At 50.0% G+C, this 23,046-nt stretch overlaps 1 protein-coding gene across 7 annotated transcripts in view; it reads right to left on the reverse strand.

Annotated features, from left to right (window-relative positions):
* Positions 1-443: 443 nt before the first annotated feature.
* Positions 444-23,046, reverse strand: part of SLC14A2 (solute carrier family 14 member 2) — a 177,733-nt gene continuing 155,130 nt past the window's right edge. For 6 of the 7 annotated variants that reach the window (XM_032311284.1, XM_032311283.1, XM_032311285.1 and 3 more), the window contains exons 11-15: positions 14,616-14,738; positions 12,489-12,571; positions 11,622-11,781; positions 10,725-10,914; positions 10,231-10,363 (exon numbers count right to left, since the gene is read on the reverse strand). In XM_032311284.1, coding sequence (XP_032167175.1) covers positions 10,231-10,363; positions 10,725-10,914; positions 11,622-11,781; positions 12,489-12,571; positions 14,616-14,738 — 689 coding nt within the window. Of the gene's footprint in view, positions 1,510-4,398; positions 4,449-5,531; positions 5,667-6,301; positions 6,450-9,195; positions 9,389-10,230; positions 10,364-10,724; positions 10,915-11,621; positions 11,782-12,488; positions 12,572-14,615; positions 14,739-23,046 lie in introns of those variants that run through there. The other variant, XM_032311289.1, reaches the window with a different exon arrangement.

The following is a 23,046-nucleotide window of genomic DNA, read 5'->3' on the forward strand; positions in this document are numbered from 1 at the left end:
AAGATGGGGGGAGGGTGTCCTACTGAGGAGCTGGGGGAGGATTATTCCCATCCTGTGGAGGAGGGTTGGGAGGGCTGAGCCACGTGGCTTCCCATAGAGGGGTCCTGTGGGTTAGGAGCTCAAAGCTGTAACCAGAGTAACTGAGTAACAGGAGTTACTGGCCATTCAAGAGGGGCTGCATCTGTAATTTGGAGATGCAAAACTAAAAGGCTATTCCCTGAAAAGTAAGGTGTGTTGTTAATAACCCGTACTTTTACTCAAACAAAACACAATGACCGTCATTTCTGTATAATTCCCTTTGCAAGCAAATCAGACCCTCTTCTGATGATTTGTAACCTGTCCTCACCTTTTGTCAGACACTTGCTTGACCATGAAAAACTCCTCAAATGGGTGATGTATGAACATGGTAGGTGAACCCCATTTTAAGAAAACCCAGTACCATCTTGCGAACTTAACCGTTTAATACGGGAATGCTGTGAATACTACAAAAGAAGATACATTTGTTTAAAACATGATTTGAATGTTGAAAAAGATCAGGTTTCCTCTTATGACATTTCCAGAAACATTTCTACTATGCAAAGGAAGGCATGTTGGCATTTCCAGTGAATTTAATTTCCTAATACCAAGTCTTCTCGTGACTCAGGAACAAATCTCAGAACATGAACATTTTCTTGCCTCTTCTCCAGGTAAGCCCTCCATCTATTACTTAGAGTAATAACTTGATGGTCATGCTGGTTTTGTCAGTTTATGGGAGAGAGAGAAGAGTCCACACTGCTGGGGTGGGAGATACAGTCCCTCCCTGTCCTGAAACTAGGAAGTCAAGGCTGAGAGCAGGGATGTGTTCACTCAAGATGGTGGGAGCTCACTGAGGCAGAGTTGGGGCAGAACCATCCCATCACCTTCCAGGCTGATGCATGTTCCCTGGTACCATGCATGGCTCCGTGACATGCCTGAGTTGGAGGCCCATGCTCCTCTCTGTCTCCTTCTTGATGAGTTCTCTTTAGGGACGTGACTTATTTTGCAGAAGAGGGCAAGTCCCATCAAAGGGAGCTCTTCTGGAGGGAGCTATGGGTATGAAGTCTAAACTAACCGTATCTTTGATAAGTATTGTACATCTTAGAACTGAGCGGTCCCTAAATGGTGGCTATACACGTATATCTCTATGTGGGGGAACAAATAGGGTGTAGGCTTGCTTGAGGGGAAAAATCACAGAACAGACAGAAGGGGTGGTTGCATGGCCGTCAGCTCGGGGACCTGGACAACCTGCTGAAGGCTGAATGTACAGTGACACGTTTTGGAAAAGGCAGCCTAGGAGACATCATAGGCCTGGTACTTTGTTATGGTTGATGCTCTTCTGTTTTTCTCCTGGGATAGGTAGTAGATGCGGTTGGCCTCTGGGTAGGTGACTTTGCTGAGCGGAAGCTTGTAGATGGCCGGGTTGTTGGTCGTCAGCAGCAGGAAGGTGAGCGCGGAGAGGCAGAAGGGCCAGGTGCATGGCGGCAGTCCAAACTGAGCAAGGGGTGGGGGTCACACAAGAGAAGCCTGGTTATATCACATGCTTGTGTCTGTTTCATCAGCCTTTACCAACCTCCTACAGCCCTAGGTATAGGACAGGAGGATTTGTGGGCAATGATAGGAAGAATACTTAATTCGTAGCCAGTGTAAACACATGTCAGTGCTCTCCACCTGATTGCAACAGGTGGACGAGCATTCTTCAGAATGTAGCCACTGGAACCCTTTTATAATATGGCTTTATGTAGAAATCCTGTTTTGTCTTAGGCTGTCTGGCCAGGCTATTCCTCCAACTCTACGAATATGACCATTGTCTGCCTTCTCTCATAGCCCCTTTGAAGGAGCGGCTTTGGCAGCCATTTTGTAGTTCATGACCTTTTGCTCTTTGGTCACAGCTGATTGGACTAGAGCAAGTCACCTGACCCAAAGGCAGCTTCCACAGGCAGATGGCCTGGACATTGGATCCTTTTTTGAGAATTTGAACTAAGACGGACTGAGCACCTGGTCTGAAAAGACTGGAGAACCAACCAGTGCTGGGTGGTCACTAGGGACTGTTTGCACTGCAGAAAGACAGAGGGAGATAGAATAGACATTTGGAAAAAGGCAGAGACGTGACGTCCTTGTCCCAGGGGCTGGAAGTGGAGGGCAGCCATCTCTCTTCTCAAGGGCTCTCCCACTCCCAGCTCCCCTTCTCATGGTGTTGACCTATTTTTTATTCCTCAGATGCCCTGAGCCTTTTTGCTATGCTTCCCCAATCTTCCTTGAGATCACTTGAGTGGAGAGCTCGCTGACAAGGAGCCTGCAGACTCAGCTATGAGGCAGAACAAATCATGTTCCCCCGACCCCCCAACCTCACTTCATTATAAGCAGTAATACCGCGTGCCTACAATGTGTGTGTTCAGAGATGGCGCTCCCAGATGGGACTTGGGGAAGAACAATGGCAGCCAGGACTGTGGCCTAAGAACACTCAGGCATAATGAATCACACCCAATGCGTGTCCCCAAAGCCCTGCTCACACTACACAGTGTGTTTTGGGAGGCACCCCCTGAAGCCCCACAGTGGGAAAGGATGAAGGTCTAGAGTCCCACAGGCCCAGATCTACGTCTCAGCTCCAACCACCTTGTTAAAGGCATTTCAATGGTCTGAGACCTATTTCCTCAAGTCAAGTAGGGATAACCATGTCTATTCAGAGAGTTGGTACCTCGTGCCTACGAAGGACCCCATAAATAGCCCTCAGCACGTGGCCATGACCATCCAGCAGAGGGTGGCACTGTGGAAGACAGGCCGTGCATACGGGTGCCAGCGAGAAAGCAGAGGAACGGAGCTCCCAAGTGCTCCCGTCTGTGGAGGGCTTGGAGGGGCTCAGAAATGTCACTCAACATTTTTATATCCCGTTCCTCAAGGAGATTAGAAATTCCTTCAGAGTGAGTAAATAGCCTGCCCTTTTTCGTATCCGGGAGAGTGATCGGCACAGTGTCTTAAACATTATAGGCACACGGAAAGTAACTTCGATTAAAAAAAAAAAAAAAAAAAAGCCCGAATCGAGCAGCATAACTTCTAATGCCTCAGCACCACACAGAAGAAAGGGCCAGCCATCCTGTAAGTGCCCGCGATCAGGAACAACAGCCCCGGTTTGGACATCCCTTTAGGACCTTGCCCAAGGAGGGCACGTGACACCAGGTCACTGGCTGGACACTCAGGTGTAAGGACAGGCACACAGAGGGTGTGAGAGCCGGGGGCGCCCAGAGCCGCCGAGCCCGTCCTCCAGGCGCTTGTGACGGTGCGCGCTTCTGGCGGCCGACTGTTCAGCCCCAGCTCTCACGCTCCCCACAGAGTTCCGCTCATTCAGCATTTCCTGAGCACTGTTCTGTGCCGGGAGTGCAGTAGGTGCTAGAGATGAAGATGAGGACACGACCAGCCTCGGCTCGGAAGGAGCGCGCCGGCGGAAGGTCAAAGACGGAGAAGGGTACCGCGCTCGTCACCCGGCTGTGTGCCCCGTGTGGCCGGAGAGGCGCGGACACAACTCGCGGGGCCCAGAGGAGGGTTTAGTCCACCAGGGGACATAGGATGGTATCAGAGAAGGCCAGTTCTCTTGCTTAGAAAATTCCTTCCTAGGCTAAGTTCACCCTGCCCGGTTTCACTAAGGGTGAAGAAGGGATTCAGACAGGTGTGGCTCAAATGCCCACCGTCGTCCCCACTTTCAGGACTACTGGGACCTTTTCTGGTTGCTTTTATAAGATGTGCCCTTGAACCCTTATCCAAAAGGGGGAGGCATTGACTGCGGGCTGAACCCTGAGCCCTCTGCCCCAGGCTGTGGGCCCTAACCCAGGGTATGTGGGGGCTGGGGCTGGCCAGGCAGCTCCTCCCGAGTTGGACATCGCCGCACACCAGGCCTCAGACAAACAGGGCTGCACGTGCTCATAGCCCCCAGCTCTGACTTCTGTCAGGTACGGCTGGGGCTTGGATGCTTGTCTTCCCTGAAGGCTACCCTCACGACCCCCTCAGCGCTCAGTTGCCCAGGTATGAACAAAGACATACACTGGCCCATAAGCTAGTCAGGAACTTGATCTATACACACACACAAAATTTAAATAATATAGATTTAAAACTAGATCTAGAGGATGAGGCCACAGAAAGAATTCAATTTAAGAGATAATGCTTATCCAATTGTCCTTCTGTGAGAAGCTCCCCTGGCCCAAAGCTAATCTGACTGGACCAACAGTGGACATTTAAACTTCCACGGCCCAGCTCCTCCTGTCTGGCAGGTGCCGAGGCAGGCGGTGTGATCTCAGATGGGAGGGCAGAGCTGGGGAAGGGCTTCTGGAGGAGGGTCTCGCACTGGCTTCAGGGAGTGCTGTGACACATTGTCAGGCCACGTCGACTCACCACAGACAGCACGTTGGCGAGGGCAGCGCCCAGGTAGGCCGCGAACAGTGCTGCGAAGAGAACCAAGAAACAGGCCAGTGACGAGCGGCGTCTCGAGATCAGTCCACACACCCCCCCGCCAAGACATGGAGGTCATAAATTCTATCTCTCCGAAAAAAATTGAACTTGAGTTAGGATTCTGTGACTTGACAGCTTTGAAATGTCTTCAATTCCAGGCAAATGTCAGCACAGCAAAGACGGCAGATGAACTTTATTAGGAAGGGCCAGAATGGAGCCGTTATGGTTCTCTTGGGTCCCACCACCTTGCATTCTAGCAAAGGAGCATTTAGCAGCATAAACCAACGATGAAAATTGTACTCTACGGCCAAAGCACAGTGGATTCCAGAACTCCCTGCTGGAATATTTCATCACAAGTTATTAACAAAATATGGATTTCCAGGAGGAGCAGCACCCTGAAAGCATGAGGAAGACCATGGAGGCCCGCTGCCTCGTCTCCCGGGCTCCGCCTGCAGAGGGCACGGCCAGGATGGCCAGCTGGGAAGAGCCTGGTACTGGTCAGAGGTGAAAATGCACCAGTGGAATTGGGCTTTGCTTCTAAAGCCTGTTTCTCAACTGAAAACATCCCAGTTGTCCCTAGGATATTAACAACAGCAGACTTTTATTAGAGAGTCACTGAGTACCCCTACCCTTCAGCATTCCTGAAACACAAGCATTATTTGAAGATCCCAGGATCAGTGTTTGGGTGCTTAAGGTTAATTACCATAACTGATGTAAATCGCCTAATTCTATACATAAAGATTAATTTGTGGAAGTGTTGCTCTGTTGGTTAGCTTCAGTCACCAGCCAGGAGAGCAGCCATCACAGAGACAGCCCACGGACAGCAACCAAACAACCACCATCTCAAAATTCGGTCTTCATACTGGCTGAGCACTTGTGTTCCATGAAAATAATTTTTACTGGGTGAATCATTCAGCAACCATTCAAAAACAGTTTTATATAAAACTCTTTTACCAAGCAAACAGTCCTCCCATTTATCTTTGGAGGAGCCACAGAATTTTCAGGGCAGCTTTCCCAGCAGGGACAGGCATGGGTAGGGCGTGCAAGGTGCAGAGGGGTGTGGTGGTGGTCCCTACCGCAGGCGATGGCCAGGACATGGGTCTGCCAGGTCAGGACGTAGAACATGCCTCCGATGGCGATGCAGGCCAGCGTGCTGTTGAAGCCGCACAGGCCGAAGTAGATGGAGTCCAAGGGCGTTGCTATAGTGAGGGCTATGAGAGAAGACAGGCATCGGTGTTGAGTTTGGGGGGGTGCATCTCATGGGGCTCACCTGCCGGCCCTAAAAACCACACAGAGCTCAAAGCCCGGACCAGCCATTCTCTTAGGCATTTGTAGAAAAGATCTTATTCAGTGAAAAAAATAACTAAAAGGAACAAACGGCCATCGGGCCACATGAGTGCTAGTGGTGAAGCTGTTATGGGTAGAAGAGAGCTTTCAGAATAAGGACTCTCTGCAGTGCTTCTAAGCGATCCAAAGAAGTTCTTGTAAAAAAAGAGGGCTTTTCCTTCTTCACTGATATCTTAATGTTCTCTACTGGAGTATCATCCATCAAGATAAGACGTAAGACACAAACATGCCTGGAATTGATTAACTTCTCTTAGGCTTTAAATTTATACTAAGGTGTAAATGGCTAACCACCAAAGACTTTCTGTTCTCTGTTCGCTGGAGGGCGGCTTTTGCTCAGAGAAGTATGAGGGCACTGGCACCCGAAGTGGGGAAACAGGATATAATGAAAGGAGCAAAAGTTGGCAGGAATCAGCGCAGGGCGGTGGGAGGGGATGCCTTGGAGCTGACTCCAGATATTAACAACCTTATGGCTTTATTAAGGGGTAGTGGTGACACTAACCTGCTAACATGCCCACGGTGGAGCCGATGGCAGCGTGCAAGCAAATGAGAGGTGACGAGATGAACAGTGCTATGAGGAAGATGCCTCCGGTCCAGGGGTTGTCGCAGCCATAGACCTGGCCGATGCCTACAGGGATGGCTCTCAGAAGCTGCAGCGACAAAGATCACATGGGGTTGTAGGGTGAGACCAGAGACAGCTGGAACCTTGGCTGGAAAAGAGTTGTGCCAAAGCCTCTACACCAACATTTTGCAACAGATTTCCAAGATACTTGTATCCAGATAGATGGGCTCTAGATGGAACACAAGCTTTTGTGTTTTAATCTGGAGTTCTTAAAACAATAGGAGTTTATAGGATGTCAAGTTTCCTTTATTGAGGAAACTTAAAATATTTAGAAACCTGACTGTAGGATACTGAACTTAAAATATTTAGAAACATGAGTGTGAGATACTGAAGCCCCAGTGAAGAGAAACTAGAAACTTAAAATGAGGGTCTTATCCATTACAAAATTAAGAGATGCCTCATCCAAGTTGGTGTTTAAAAACTCTCTTGTAACTTAAAAAAAAAACAACAACAACCTAAAATTATGACTAGAAGGCTGAATATGCTATGAAAAAATGGTTGTTCGTGTTTCTGAGAATAAGGTGTCTGGGCTGTGGTCATGTGAGTCCGGCCTGGGTGAGCAGCTGGACACACAGAAGAGTCCCCGAGGGGGTAGGATCATGGTCTCTGCTCTTCTGGTTGATAAGCCAATGCAGTGGTGGCCAACAGATGAGCACCCGGCTGTGAGAGGCCTCCATGTAGCTCAGGGGAGTGGGTCCTATCTGGGGAGGTGAGGGACTGGCGGAGGCAGGGTCCACGGCCAGCGGACGCTTGCATATGTACTCTTGAGTTTGAGAAAAGGATCCTGGGCAGGCAGCCTTCCCCAGCAACTGGGGTTGGGTCCCATGGTTTGGAAGGTTGGCCAAAGGCCCTTTAGTTCAGAGGGCGCATAGGGGAGGGGTCTCCTTGCAGGGCACACGGGTTTGTCTCGCCCCTTGGGCTGGGAGCTGAGAAGAAGCAGAGTCCTGGGCCAGGGAGTGCATGTATTCCAGGGAGACAGCTTTTCTCTCAGCCCATTGCCTTCTGGGGAGATGCTGCCCCTGGAGGTGTGCAAAGATAGGCAGACACTGCAGGAGCCTGTGGTTGGCCTAAGGGGCCCTCCAGATGCAATCTCCCATGACCCCAGGAACAGAGACCAAGGTGGGGGCTCCGGCATTACCATGCGGGTGTGGACGGCAGGTGGGACAGTTCAATACAGAGCCCGTGGTGCGGGGTGGTGTAGACCAGCTGGTGACACCATCCAGGGAGCCCTCTGGGGGCCAGAAAGCAGAGGAACTCACGGAGCTTCGACCCTGTTGGGAGTTTTAGACCCTCCTTCCGACATTAACTTGACTTCTTAACACTCAGGGCTCTCATGAGTGATCAGAAAGATAAAACATATTAGTCATTATCATAATCCATTTAATTGGCTAGAGAGTTACTTTTTAATAGGCAACCACCAAAGACCGAATTTTTCTTTCCTGGACCTTTGGGGTTCTAAAGTATTTGTTCAAGATTCCTTAATTGTTTTTCATTTCTACAAAATGTCTGGATATGTTTTTCATTGAAAATGTGGCGTAAAGAATGTATAATGTGCTCGTCTTGACTTCTCTAGCACCATGGCCCCATAGCTAGTTAAAGAGATGGTGCCTTTAAAACTGATCGACAGGGTAAATACCAAGAAACAGGAGCCTATCGAGTAAATTGCCAACATTTTCTCACCTCTGGTTCATGAAGGTCCTCACATACACACACACACAAATCAACAAGGATGAGGCCAATGCGATTATTTCTTTTCCTAAATAACGTTTCTTAGTGCAAACGCAGGGCCTTTCTACCATGCTGTCGTCTACTATGAAATGCTTTAAGAAATGACGCATTGTTATTTCTGAAAGTTCTTTCAATAAGCCCAAATGGCTTTGTGGTTAAATGACAGTAAGAAAGTTCCAGGGATGCCTGGGTGGCTCAGTGGTTAAGCCTTCAGCTCAGGTCATGATCCCAGGGTCCTGGGATCGAGTCCTGCATCGGGCTCCTTGCTCAGCCAGGCGCCTGCTCCTCCCTCTGCCTGCTCTGCCTGCTGCTTCCCCTGCTTGTGCTCTCTCTCTCTGACAAATAAATAAGATCTTAAAAAAAGAAAAGTTTCAGAGCAAGCCCCCAACCGGGGGGGTAGTCTAGTATAATGGAAAGCAAGGAGAACCTCAGCGAAAATGTGTCTTGTTAATTATCTTGGCTAACATGCAGTAGGCCAGCATTACATACAATATACTTGAAAACATGTGAAAAGCTCTGCTATCTAGACGTTTCTTCGTGGAGGAACACCTGTGCTTTACGGTGTCCCCATGCTTCAGAGAGCGAATGCAATTCACTCGGGGTGGCAACAGAGACGTCGTTTGCCCACAGGTGGCCGTATGAGGTGTGTGTCTTTCATGATTCAGTGAGGCGGATGGAAAATATATAGCATAAGCAGCAGGAAAATGGGAGAAAAGCATCAGAAAGACTTTTTTGAGAAGGAAGAAGGAAAGGAGCCAGGTGTAATCGTCAGAGGGCCAGAGTGCTGAACTTGACTCTGCACTTCACTGATTTGCTGTGTGACCTCAGACCTCGGTTTCTGCCTCTGTGCTAGAACCTGTGGGACCAGAAACAGTCCTGTTAGCTCTTACAGAGAGGAAGGAAAAGGATGGTGGCCGAAGAGAGACCGCACGTGAGCCCCTTACACTGTGTGATTGTTAATAGCCATTCCCCGTGGAGGACCCGTAAAGGCCACTTGAATGTCGCCTTTGGACAGATGCTGCCCTTCTGCCTTCCCCGACACCTACCAAGGGCACTTGGACCTCTGACCAGGTGATGTTGGGCGTGGAGGACGCAGGCTGCAGCAGCATCGTGGGGAAGAAGAGGTTGTAGTGGCCGGTGGCCGCCAGGTACAGGGTCACGGCGATGTTGAAGGGCAGCGTGAAGACCGGGAGGTCCCACTTACTGAAGACGGTGCCCAGGGCACTGGAGAGGATGGGGCTGTGGCAGAAGCACAGGAGACTGTTCAGGAAGCTCCAGCTCTGACGCTAGGCCGAGCAGGAGGGCTTTCCTCAGGAAAAGCAGCCTGCCGGGTACGTTCTTGGAGCCCGGCCCGCCCTGCGCACGTCTTCCCCGGCCTCCCTGGGCCTGGTGCACCGATAGGGTGGACAGGCTCAGCTTCAGAAAGAGGGCTTTCTGGGGCATTCTGGAGGAAGACCTAAGGCAGAGAGCCATAGAAGCTCCTTCAAAAGTCCTACAGCTCCACTTTCAGGCATGAGGAGAGTGAGGGAGTAACAGGGAGGGGAACTGTAGTCCCCCTTCCTCTGTCAACAAATGTTTGCAGAGCAGCTGAGAGCGCGGAGCCTCCTGGCCAGAGCGCCCCGTGGCTGATTTCTGGAGGTGAAGGGGAGCCGAGCCCTGGCTCTCTGAGGGCTCTGCCCAGTGCTCCTTCAGTCTACGTAAGAGGCTGTCTTGCGCAGGTCAGGGGGTCCCAAGGATGGGGGAAAGCTGGGTAGGGGGCAGCAGAAGGAAGGAGAAGCTGTCAGACTGACAGGAGGCTGTGGTATGGCTCTTCACCTACATATGGGCCTCGGTTCCTTTCTCTGTGCTCTGGCTGAGTAGGACCAGAAACCCTTTGACATCTTAAAAAAAAGGAGAGTGAAGGCTGGTGGGTATGGAGATATTGTCCACAGACCACCTAGCACAGTGCTGTCACTGTAGGACATGAATCATTATTTCCAGTGGATGTTTCTGATATGCCAGCTAAGCCAATGCCCCCGTAAATTTGAGTTTAGACAGACAGGGAGCTGGGGTGAGAAAGGTTGGCGGCCCCAGGAGCAAACTTACCACGACATGGACATCACGATGACGGGGAGCAGAAGCCACCAGTAATAGTTGCCTTTGTCTGAGAACACGGCCATCAACAGCCCCACCAGCACCCCGTTGTAGCCATGGAGTCCTGCCATGATGGCAGACCTAGGTGGACAGAGGAGGGCTGGTGGGGTGGGGTCTTCCCAGGGCCTCCGGGGGGGGTACTGCCTCCTTGACTTCCCTTCTGACCCAGATTGTTCTCCACTGGGGCCCGTCTGCACACACCTTCCCACAGATGGCCTCCCCGGGAATGGGAAGGCAGGACATCAGCCCTTCGGGTTCCCCTGGGCCATGTGGAGCTGTTACCGAGTAATGAGGGAGTGACTGTTGTCAGTTATGAGTGTCCGTAGTCTGAGGAGTTTCTGAGCTCGGAGGACAGCAGTGAGGGGATGGGAAGGTGGCACGGGGTCCCCGCAGGAAGTGACCTCTGACCTCATTCCCGGGCGCCGGGTGTCCCAGAACTTACCTGTCCTGGCTCAGAATGAGGGCTGTCAAAGTAGACACAACAGTGCCCAAGCAGCCCGAGATGGCCCACCAGGGGTTCTGGATGAAGAGGCCGAGCACGATGAGGATGCCGCTGAGGGGGTTGTTCACAAACATCACCTGGGACGTGCCCCGGAGGACCCAGTCGAGGAACTGGAACACTGGGGATTTGTCTGAAAGGCAGCCAGGGCAGGGAGTCAATGTTGGGGTGCACCGGGCCTGCGCGGGACCTGGGTGGGTGGCTGGGGGGTGCGGGAAGTTTCGCTTCTGAAGTGGGTTCGCAGGGCGCCATGCCCTCCCGGCCCCTGCCATACAGGGGGGGTAAACCGAGAACCCAAGAGGGCATGTGAGGCCCAGAAAACTCTTCAGACCCATTGCCAGCTGGTTGTGGTCTTGACGTTGGTTTTTTCAAGGAGTAGGGGGATAAGGTACCCTGAGCTAGCTGTCCCCTGCGAGAATTTTCAAGGAGACCATCAGAAAATGCTCTTGCGGCACAGAGAGTGTCTAACCTGTGGGCTGGGCTCTGGGAGGCTTGTGAGAGAAAAGACTTAGTCCTCCCGAGAGTCATCCATAGGGCGGGCATTTTTAATTTAATATATTTTTTTAGAATGCCGATTCTAGAATCCCAGGCCTAAACTCCCAGTGGGATACGTGTGAGAGCATGTCCGCTTGGTTCGGAAATGAGGGCTCGCACGCTGACCCGTCCTCACATGCCAAGAGTCTGTGTGTCTGTGGTGACAACAACACTCTCATCCCTTCTGAAAGACCACAGACACGGTCTTTCCCTCAGTGTAATCTACCAAGGACCGTGTGCTTCGGGGGACGGTTGGAAGTGACACTCTAGGAGCAGGGTCAGGGGCTTCGCTCGCAGGACCTCTACCTTTAAGCCCCTCGCCGCACTCCTTCATCTCCCCCGTGATGTAACTGAGGGCTCTGCTGACCCTCTTCCCGCTGGCAGCCACGTGGCTCTGAATCCAGGAGGTCTTGGACGTGTTCGCTTCCACCTTTATCTCAGCGCTGTCCTCCATGGTGTCCAGATCCTGTCCGGGGGCAAGACAAGGAGCTCTCCCACATCCTGTGCTTCCCACGCTTAGAAGCCACATCTGCGCTTGCTCAGGGACCGAGCTAACGTTTTCATTTGGTATTTAGTGAATCATCTCTGTGTTTCCATAGACAGGAATAACTTTTGTTTCGTCTGATGTGTTACCGCATTGACTACGGGCAACAACCCCGCAGTACGAGACACAGTATTTATCCTCATCCTGGGGATGAGGGCTTGGTCATGGGTGGAACTTCAAGGTCAAGGTCAAACAGTAGAACTGATATTTAACCACAGATCTTTAGGCTCTTTCTTTCAACTATGACTACCCCTATACCACATTCTTTCCAGAAGAAATCATTTCCCCCACCTCACCAGCATGTCTCGTCGTCAAATTTTAACTGTCCATAAAATTAAACATGTAAAGATTCTGTGTTTGAAAATTGGCATCAGCTTGTTTCCTAAATTCTTGAATGCTAGATTTAGGGGAAGACAGATAATAACTAATTCAAATCAAAGGAATATGAAATTCTATAAAGTAGACTTATGAAAAACAGGGACTTTTATCCCAGGTAATAATGTTTCTGAATATATGAATTCAAAAAAACTGCCTACATCAGAGGGCATCTTTTCCAGATGTCCGCTCCCTAATCTGCCGCAGGCTCCATGGCTCAGGACCCTGCCCGAATTGGGCCACTCGTGACTCACCAGCAGCTCGACCGTGGGCTTCCGGTACTGATAGGGACAAGGATCTTTGGTTTGTTTCTCCTGGTGGTCGCCTTTTCCAAACACTGGAGTTGAAGGAAAGCACATCATCAATTAGGACACCTCTAACCTGGCACATTAGCAGCAAGTTTCTTGCAGCTGAGTTGATATATTCAGTATTTCCTATTCCACTTGAGGAAGCCCAGAACTACTGTGTCTTGGCAGCCGGAAGGACCCGTTTGATTTTTTACTGGTCAAGAACCCATTTGGGTAAAAAATGTACATCTGCATGTAAACAGGACATTTTACAGGAATTTAGGGAATTCAGAGACTTGACTGACCTTTAGTTAGGAGGCTCTGATTTAGCTCAATCCCTCTATTTTTTAGATGAGGCAATAGTGCCTTGGCCGTGATCCCCAAATCTAGGGTTCTTTCCTGCACAAACTTGTAAGTGTAGAAAGAAATACTCCTAAAGTATTAAGCTGCCTGAACCAGGTATGGTCTGGGTTTGAATCTGACTATGACTCCAACTGGATGACCTCAGGCTGCTGTGGTCTCTTTTTTTTGTATGTATATCTGGGAATTTCTGGTATTTTAGCAGCAACTGCTGGCTGGATTAAATGATGTCCACGTCATGCCTTGAAACAGATTTTGGCATGTTCTTGTAATTCTAGAAAACTCTTGTAAAGTTGCCATAAACATATTTTTGTTATTACCAGATAATTTATTTTTAAAGATGACCAATTTTAGTAGGGTTTTAGGCACCTTAAAAGACCTTTGAAGTTTTGGTCTTGGTGCTTTGGTTCCCTCTTGTGGTCATGTGTGAGGATGGCAGGCTGGGCTCTGAACTGGTATTTTTAGACCGAATTGGGCCTTCCCACAGCATTCATGAGGTTTCACGGTACCAATGCACTAGAAGGACAGCGCTGCACTCCCATTTTTGAAGAGACAGGGGCTGCAAATACCTGTGTGATTGGGAAGCTACACAATGCAGGACAAATTAATTTTGGAAGCTTTGAAAGAAAGCGTAGAGCAAAGATCCCTCTAGATGCTGAAGCCAGTGTGCGTGGCGTCCCAGTGGACCCGCTGCTTGTGTGTGAAGCTTCCTGTGTCCCAAGCAGTCGTGCTCTCACACATATCCCGCTGGGAGTTTAGGCCTGGGATTCTAGAATCGGCATTCTAAAAAACTGTTAACCTTTTGAGGAAAGCCACACTTTCTTCTTGCCCTGCCGGTGACCTCTGACAAATACAAACCCCTGGGCCAGAGGGTCCCTTAGATGTCTCCATGTCCTCTCATGGATGTTTGTATGATGTTTTCCCACACCCCCAGGCCCGTTTCTCTGGGTTGGCCACTTTTGGTGAGAAACGAGGAGGTTTAGATGAGCTGGAGCAAGAATTCAGGAACACATCTTCTGGGAAGCATGCGGTGTTGTAAAAAGGACTCTCACTGGTCCTCCCTTACCTTGTCCCTTGCAGGCTGTGTGACTCTGGGAGAAGCAGTTCCCCTCCCTGAGACTCAAGGGGCAGAATGAGATTGCTCCTCCGCCCTGGCTCTTCACGTGGCTACTTTTGCCTCTGATTGGGGAGGACTCCTCGTGCGTCCCTCCTCTGCCCGACTCCTGCCAGGCTTCCCCCCCCTTGCTCATTTTGGCTCCCTCATGGCCTGTGGGAGCCGCCTCCCTTCCATGGCTCTCCAGCTGTTTCCTTGGCCTTGACATCTTGACCACTGTGGGCGAGAAATTTCACCTCTAGTCTTGTAAGTGGACCGGTGGTTTGTGGGTTTGTGGTTTGGCAAAAATTAGAATCTCATGGGGAGCTTTGGAATACCCTTATGCCCACCCAGGTTGCCCCTCAGATGAATTAGGTTAGTGTCTCCAAGGATGGGACACAGGTGATTCCAATATGCAGTCAAATTAGAGACCTCCTGAGTTGGCTGCTTGTCCCAGTTCCAGCATCATGCCCCCCCAACCAGGCCATGGCTACGGTCAGAGGTTGGGTGTGATAAGAATGAGCCTGGCTCTTGTGGCTCTCCCTAACGCCCTAGGAAGTAGGTACTGTAGGTACTGCTACTGTCCCCATCTAGAGATGAGTAAATTGAGGACCTGGGAACGAAGGGAAGGCAGCACCCACCTTTGCTCCTCCTCCGAATGGACGACCACTCAATGTGGAACACGCTCCTGGGCTTGGGGGGCCCGGCCTCCGAGCTCTCATGGGCCTTGGGGCTTGCTGTGGCTGGCTGCTCCCTACCGCCACCTAGCCAGGGGCAGAGCAAGACAGGTTAGTGTCTGCCCAGATGTGCACCCGCTGAGAGCCAAGCAGGCAGAGTGGGGAAAAGTCACAAGCAGAAGCTGGAAAGGCAGGAGCTGCGACTCTGAAGCAGCAGGTGGGAATCGCATTTGTGTCTGTGTCAAGCCTCCAGCTTCCCCATCCCCCACCACCTCGCCACTGGTAAAACTTGCACTTCCTTTCCCCCCAGAAACTGTCACAGACACGTATACATGTCAAGAGAAAGATAAGCCCTATTTCTCCAGCAGGGAACTATTCGAAGACCTACTTGGCTGGCCCTGGCCAGTGTGGATGGCGGACCCTCGTTGGCCACCGTTCCTGTGCATCAGCCTGTGCCCTGTCCTCCATTTGGGGCAGGGAGTGTGTGTGCTGGGAGTCCTCGATGCTGGCGGCACGTTAGAACCACTGGGTGTGTTAAAAGATGCCCGAACCCTATCCCAGACGAATTAAAAACATACAAGTTTTTAAATGCCCATCATGTTTAAAAGATGGCTCTGACATGCACCTTCGGCTGAGACCCACTGACCCAGGTTCTTCCCACTCAAGATGTGGCCCCGGGACTGGGGGCACCAGGCTCATCTGGGAGCGTGTCACCAATGCAGAGTCTCAGGTTCCAGCCAGGCCGACGGAATCGGAGCTTGTATTTCAACCGGATTCCCCCAGGGCATGTTACAGTTTGAGCGTCCCCCATCTATGGAGGTAAGGGTCCTCCTGGGGCTGTGATCAGCTACAGTAAGCTCTCTGCTGGCCTTTATTATTTCAGATTTCCACATGTGGGGAGAGCATGGCACACATCCCTCGGGACAGGGTTTCTCAAGGCAGGGCCTGAGAATGACGGTATCCAGTCATCTTGGTGCTTCCCTGCAGTGTGCGATCCCGTGTTCACCCCACGTCGATCAGCTGGAGTACGTGGTGGTCCTCCAGGTACACAGGTTTAACACTTCCTGCTCGGGGCTCTGGTGTACTCCGGAGCTCGAGGATCTAGCGGCTGCCTGGAGCCATGGATAGGAATTACACTTGGGCATTGCTACCTGCACGAACTGGAAAACTGAGGTTCAGAATGGTTTCTGAAGCTTCCTAGATCCTGCCTGTGTGGTGGCACTGGGCCGTAACTCCCTCGGCTGGAGGACCTCCCTGATCCCGAGCTTCAGAGACACCTGGAACATCAGCCTGCCCGCAGACAGCCCTGCAGATGGGTTTTGTGCCGGGGACAGGGACTGAGGGGGTAGCAGGCATCGTCCGACATGGCGGGATATTCTGAGGGAACGCCAGTCCCAAGCGCTCTTTTGCCAGCTGGAAGGGCACCTCTGCTGGCCCGTCGTCGCTTCTCGTTTCTCACACGCCGAGTGTCAGCTGCCCCAGCCACCCCTGGGCAGAGCGACATTCTGACGTTAGCCTCCTAGACTGAGAACTGCACAGAACTCCAAGATCACAGTCTACCTCCTGTGTCCTGAGAAATCAACTGAGTCACACGGCTTAGGAATCATGGCACAGCTCGGACTTGCTGCCAGGTCTCCTGACACCTGATTTGAGGCTCTGGAAATGGTGGCAGGAGGACTGACTGTCCTTTCATGCTCTGGCCCATCACTGTTAGCTTCCCAGATGGGCTCCCTGCTCCGGGCCCGGGAAAGTGGGGGCAGGGCCCATATTACTGTGTGTTCCTTGGGTCGATGTCCCAGCCGCAAAAAGCAAAAGCAAAAAGTATTTTTCTTTCCCTTGAACACTTTTTTGGAGGTGGCATCAAAGAGGGTCTGACATGGGGTCGGTCCCAGCTCTCCCGTGGGTATGACTGAAGTGGAGGACAGCAGCCTCACCCGACATGCTGGGCCAAGAGTTGAGAAGGAAAAGTGGTAAGAGCTGCTACCAAGGACACGAAATAAATTCACAAATTTCCCGTTTTTGAAAATACTTAAAGCAAGGATGCTAGCCGTTTACGGCTACCTTTGGGACAGATTCTTAGGACTTTCCTAATGGAGAAAAGGCGATTTCAAGACTATCATGAACACATCTGTCAAATGTTCTAGAAATAAATATTCCACTGGTGTGGTGGGGAAAAAAGAAAGTGGCAGTAACTCTGGCCAGGAACCAGAGTCACTCATTTCCACAGGCTGTTTTCACTGCCAGGCACGGCTCTCAGAAAGAAATACACAGACCCCTGTCGGCAGCCCTTGCAAACTCAATCTACAGAATGATGGTGGATATTTTGGAGGGATACCCTCTATTTCTTCCTCATCTGGTTATGAAGATGAGGCAATGCTTGCAAAAGGCTCTGAAAACAATTTTGCCGGGCTCACATGTCAGATCCCTTTCCAGTGAGGCCACTGCCCTCGGATGGCACATGGCCCTCCACAGCAAGCAGGAGGGCTCACTGTCCCAGTGCACAACTGCCTGCACTGACTCTAAGCGCGCCAAGTGTCAATTACGTGTTCTTGTCTGTCACCTTCACAGGACGGTGAGGCCCTTGGCAGCCCGGGTTATACCCCATTATCTTGGCTTCCCCAGCACCCAGCATAAGCCTGGTATTCTGTAGGCACTCAGAAGTATTTGCTGAATAAATTAATGAGGAATAATTATACTACACACTTTAGTTTCTGAATGGTATAAGGAACAGTCATTGGCTATTTCAGGGTCTGAGCTATTTTTAAGAATAATACATCTCATTGTCGTTAAATCCTTGATAAATATTGACATAAAGGTGAGAGCCTTTCATTGGTTGACAAAGGTAATGGCTGAGTCGAGTAGGGTTTTGCAGTTCACAGGATAAGAGCTGATTATTTTCAGGGGCACTTGGATAAAAGAAAGGGAGTTTACAGATGGTGATACAATGCTGGGCCATCTGTGACCGACCAACCAGAAACCCAGGAATCCTGCAAGAGTGGCTGGGAGAACTCAGTTAATGAGACAGAAGAAAACAGACCACTGAAGACAGAGATCTTGCTCCATGGGCTACGGGAACTACATATTACAAGGTCCATTCTGTGTGGCCACTAATCCCTAAGCACTTTGGAGGTGGGGCTGGGTGTTCTACAGTCCAAGAGTAATTTTGTTCATTATAACTTAATTCCTTGGTTTCCTTCAACTTCTCTCCCCCTAACATCATGGCACACCTGGAAAACAGTGTGTGGCATGGTGCAGTGAACAGGTAATGTTGTTTATGGCCAGAGCGCCTGCTCCCATGGACTTAGGGCCCACCAGGCCCACCTGGCTCCTTAGAAGGCCAGTGAGGACTCAGTGGGTCCAGCTTGGCGTGCGCTGTGGCCCATGGTTGGAAATGCTCTGTCCTTGGTAGCCCATGGGTGGACTTAATGGCTGAGGAACTCCTTGGCCTGCCTGGGTGGTGTAGGAGTCATGACTCTCCTTCTCTGATGAGCCTTATTAAGTAACCCAATGCATGTGGCTTCCCACTGCCATTTCAGGGGCATGGTCCTTGCTGTTGAGGACTGCCACCACCCTGTGTTTTTAAAGGCAGGGGTCCAGCGCCTTTCTTCCCACTGACTCACAGAAAGAAAGCCCAGTTACAAGGCACAGTATCTGCTCAGAAACGCGGCTCCGGGCGAATTGGGTCCCCTCGTACTCCTGCCTCTTCTGAGGTCAAACATACAGAAATAGTCAACTGTTCAAATTCCAGGGGTTAAAATAGATTTTGTAGAGGGTCCCACCTGCCAAATACAATTTTGAAACCTAGTCCATTTTCTTTGAAAGGAACTAAACCAAACCATGTATGACATCGTTCAGAAGAGGAAAACTGACCTAGTCCATCTTACTGAAAATCATTCTTTACTTGGACAGGCCCATGCTTAAATCCTTTCTGTAAGCTGTCTTTCTCAGGTTTGGAACAGATGTTACTGTCTCTTGCAGGTGGTTCGATGCCATCCATACACCGCTTGCAACGTCCAACATACGGAGCATCTGGAACCCACTATTAAGACCCATTTGTCATCCCCAAAAGAGTTGTCTCCCCCAAACCCCACTCCAAACCTACTTGTGTATCATTACATCTGTGACACCCAATAAAAGGCCAAGGAAAGTTCTGGGCCATTGTACACCAGCTCCTTCTCTGGTAGCATATTTCCATATTCCCTTTCCCTACATCCTCTTCCCTGCCCCCTTCCTCTCCGTTATCTATGGCGAACATAGCTAATTAGTGACAGCCGTCTCTCCCAGTAAGTTCCCAAACAGCCTCAGACTCCTTCTTAACCCACTGCTCAGACAACCAATACTAATTAAGTAGAGTTAGCATTTGAAAGTACACTTGAAAGTATCCTACCCTCTAGCCTTAAAGGAAGGGGTAGCCACTGTACACGTTTGAGAGAAGGGATGTATCAAGGCCAAGGTGTAGCTTTCCAGCAGACACCAGGCCACAGGACCTTCAAGCCTCACGGGATAGCCTTTTCTCAGCAAGTTCACCAAAGATCCTTTGATGCCAGTTTTGGAGGAGATCACATATCACACAAGGTTATCCAAGGAGATCACATACCATAAAAGGTCTTTCTCTGATCAGATAACTTCAATATCCTGGAATGTTCCAGAAACATCTACTCTCTGTAGCTACACAGAATATGTCTACAGTAATCCAAGTTGGCTGTATAAGAGAGGGGCGCCAAAGAGAAAGGTTGTTAAGCTTGGAGGTTAAGATGTTTGTAGATGCTCAGCTAGTTTAGTTCTACTGGCACATCTGAGGAAGGGGTACAGGACCTGAGGGGAAAGGCGAAGATGCCTGGACCAGGTACCTCCACCTTGAAAGCAGCAGGTAATGATCCCTAGGAAGAAAGTTTTCAAATTCACTGCATTAGCCTCCCACAGGTCAACTCCACAGGGTGCTGCCTTGGGAGCCATCCTGATGTCAGAGTTGTGGGTTACAAAGTTGTGGAAAGGATGACAAATAGTGTGAAGACTGACCCAGAGAGCACCTAGCATGGTAAGGGGATTTGAGGGCTGATGGATTAAGTTGGTTCCATCACCAGGTGAACAAGAAGAGCTCAGAGCTGTAAGTTAGGACCCCTGGACTTATGTCCAGGCTCTTTTATCACCTGGACAAGTCTTTGGACAAACCATGGCTTCCTTATCTACACGGCAAGGGCTTTGAACTGTTATCTATTTAAGATACTGTATCTATTTATTTGGATCTATTTAAGATGTATCTATTTAAGGTTAGATATTATGATAGAGATATAGATAGATATAACGTATTAAGATACATTAAAATGTATCTATTTAAGAACCGTATATATTTAAGATAAGCTCTTCCGACTAGAAGCTTCCAGAATCTAAATTCTCTTTGGAGTTCTTAGTAATGCTCCTTGTTTTAGGATGAGCTTCCCCAGACACCACAGTGCAGCAGAAGAAACAGAAAAATATCAGCCTTTCTTTTTTTTTTTTCTCTTCCTCTGAAAAGTCAGATGGTCCATTGGCTGCGGGGAGTGATGGGGCTCTGTGGTTCAGGTCTCCCCCGCAAAACCTCTTACCTGGGTTCCTTCTGATTTCCTGGAGGAAATCCACAGGACTGGCTGGAGGAATCTAGATCATCGGGATGTAGGAAGAAGCTTCTTTCCAATTAGGTGGTGTTTCTGGTCCTCAACTCTGGATGTTGGACTGATCCCTAATCCCAAAGCCCTTCACTTCTTAGAGCTGTCCTGTCCATCTTGCTGTAGGTTCACTTTGCATTCCCTGACCCCATGCCTGGCACACGTCTTCCAGTTGAGAAAGGGTATCATGGAGGAAGAGGGAGAGGAAAGGCATATGTTCTTTCTGCAGCTTGTTCTCACTCTGGCCTTCCTGACAGAAGATTCTTTCTACACTCCCTGAGGAAGACTGGCTCTGGCTACCATGGTTCCCCCACCTGGTTTGATCAGCAGGTTCCCTTTAAAGGGCCAGAGCCAGAGATCCTGTAGTAGGAGCTTCCCTGTCCTCCCTCAGTTACTCTTCTCATTAGAAATTCGCTCCAGCACTTGCCTTTAAAGCATCATCTAAGTGTTGTCTCCTCAGGGGGCCAATTTGCCTTTCAACCTCAATAAACTCCCTTAATTCCCTATACACACAGGGCACAGACTGGGGAACCCTTTTGCCATCTCCAAGGAAATTTCTGCACAGCCCGATACTAGATGCTGTCTTTCTGGTTCTGTGGAAATTTTCAGACCTTTCCTCCTTCTCACTTATGCTGACAGGGGTCCTGAGGACTCACCACTGGATCCTATCCGAGCAAGAAGGGCATGACCTAACCACTGCCTACAGAAAGGACTTGAGGGCTATATATTAGGAAAGGCGACCCTCCCACATCTCATGGGGCTGTGGGGTCCGGTGGGCTGGACCAGTTTGACGGGGGGGGGGGGCAATCTAAACATGTTTTGTTTGGCTTTGTGGTATGAGGGGTCAAACATCACTCCCCCGCCTCCAGTCCATCCCAGGTTTGTGTACTTTCCCCCATACACACATGCATGCACACATACACATCACACACTCATTGATGGGGTGTGAGGCAGCCGACCCAGGTTTAGAAACAAAACCTCACATTGAGGAAATAAGCTACACCTGAGTAGACAATCTCCCTACTGACGTCAAAGGCCCCCTTCCTACCATGCCAGGTGTTTCAGAACTGCCAAAGAGGGGACCTGATCACAGAGGTCCCTCTGAAGAAGGAAAGCAAACAACCAGGGGAGGAGCTGGGGGGCCCCACATTCCAGGGACAGGTGGAGCTGAGTAGAGATCAGTCCCCTGCACAGGGTCCTTACTTTGGTATTGCTAGTTCAGGGCCCATGGATGTCTGCCAACCACACTTTTCCTTGTCCCCCAGCAGGCAGCTCTTGGATCAGTTCTGCATGCCCTACCCCTTACCCTCTTGCCCTGGTCTTTCCTGAGGGTTCCTGAACTACTTGTGGTGTGTTTCCTCCAGCCCCCAATCATCCATCTTCCCTGGAAGTGACAGGAAAGATGCCATCATGGAACCGGTTTGAAAAGACTGGAAATAAGTCTCCCTGACAAGTTCATATGCAGCCCAGGAGCCAAAGTAGACAAGTAGAATGTCTTTGGTACACACCAAGGGTGGGGCAAGCACGTGTTGTCCTGGAAGAGAGAAGATCAAGATGGAATCTTGCCCCAGGTGAGTCTCACTGAAGGCTGCAGCTTATATAACAATGGCTCCCCAAGACCTCGGTCTATGCCTACAGATGATTTTCTTGAAGGCTCAGTCAGAATTCACTTCAGAAATGAGTTTTATTCACAGCCTCCTGGTTCCCTTCAACTTCATATTACCAGTCTTATAGAAGGAGGAGGGCTGCATTGACCACTGGGGAGGTGAGATTTCTCCAGAATTGGTCAGAGTTCAGGTGGAGTAAGTGCATGCTGGGCTAGATGTTCTCCAAAGAGCTATGGCATCCTTTACTTCTGTTCCAGCAGCCTGATCAGCGGTATGAGGGGGCTGAGGACCCCTATTTATCAATTTATAGGGGGCAACAAACACTTTTCCAGCAATCCCTCATCTCCCTCCTTGGGGCCTTGCAATTTTAGTTTCATTAGGGACCGAAGTGTTCCCTATGGGTTCTTCTATCTTCTCTGAATGGCAAGAGGTGTGAAAAGCCAGGCAAGGAAAAAAAAAAAAAAAACCTCACATAAAAAGTGAATGCTTTTCAAGTTGCCAAATGAGAATGTGGTTTATTGAGTAGAAATCACACCCTCACTGAAACTGCCAACTCCTACCTAGTTTAGATTATAGTTGTCCCCAGACCCTCACAACCTTTACGACCCAAGGAAACAAAGCTCGGACTCATGTAAGAAGCACAAACAAACTGGGGCACATGGGTTTAATGTAACCACAAATACAGGCCATGAAGGTTTGAGTTTCCAAATGGGCAGATCTTAAGAAAACTGACCCAAAGAAGGACTCCCTGAGAGGGGAGAGTGATAGAGGAGAGCCGTTCAAAGACAAGGCATGGTTGAGTGATGTTGGCACCTCAGGCCGCATCTTGTGTGGACAAGTATGTTGAAAATTTTCGCAAACTGTAGGAAAAGCTGTAAAGGCAAGAGTGGTATGCTCTTACTACATTTGATCTCCATGTTATTAACTTTTTGCCACTTCTGTGATGCCTCCTTCCCATTCCTCTGTAGGGATTCATGGCCAGAGTATCAGTGAAACTAATGTTGGAAGAGAGAGGCTTGCTGGTCAGCTGGTCTACCCCCCGGCCACAGCGAGCATTCCCAGCAGGCCTCTAGCCCTTGTCCCTGCACTGTCAGAACAGGGGACTTAGGGTCTCACAGGACTACTTCTCAGTCAACTTCCATT

This window comes from Mustela erminea, chromosome 13 (genome assembly GCF_009829155.1).
Source record: "Mustela erminea isolate mMusErm1 chromosome 13, mMusErm1.Pri, whole genome shotgun sequence".
Classification (NCBI taxonomy): domain Eukaryota; kingdom Metazoa; phylum Chordata; class Mammalia; order Carnivora; family Mustelidae; genus Mustela; species Mustela erminea.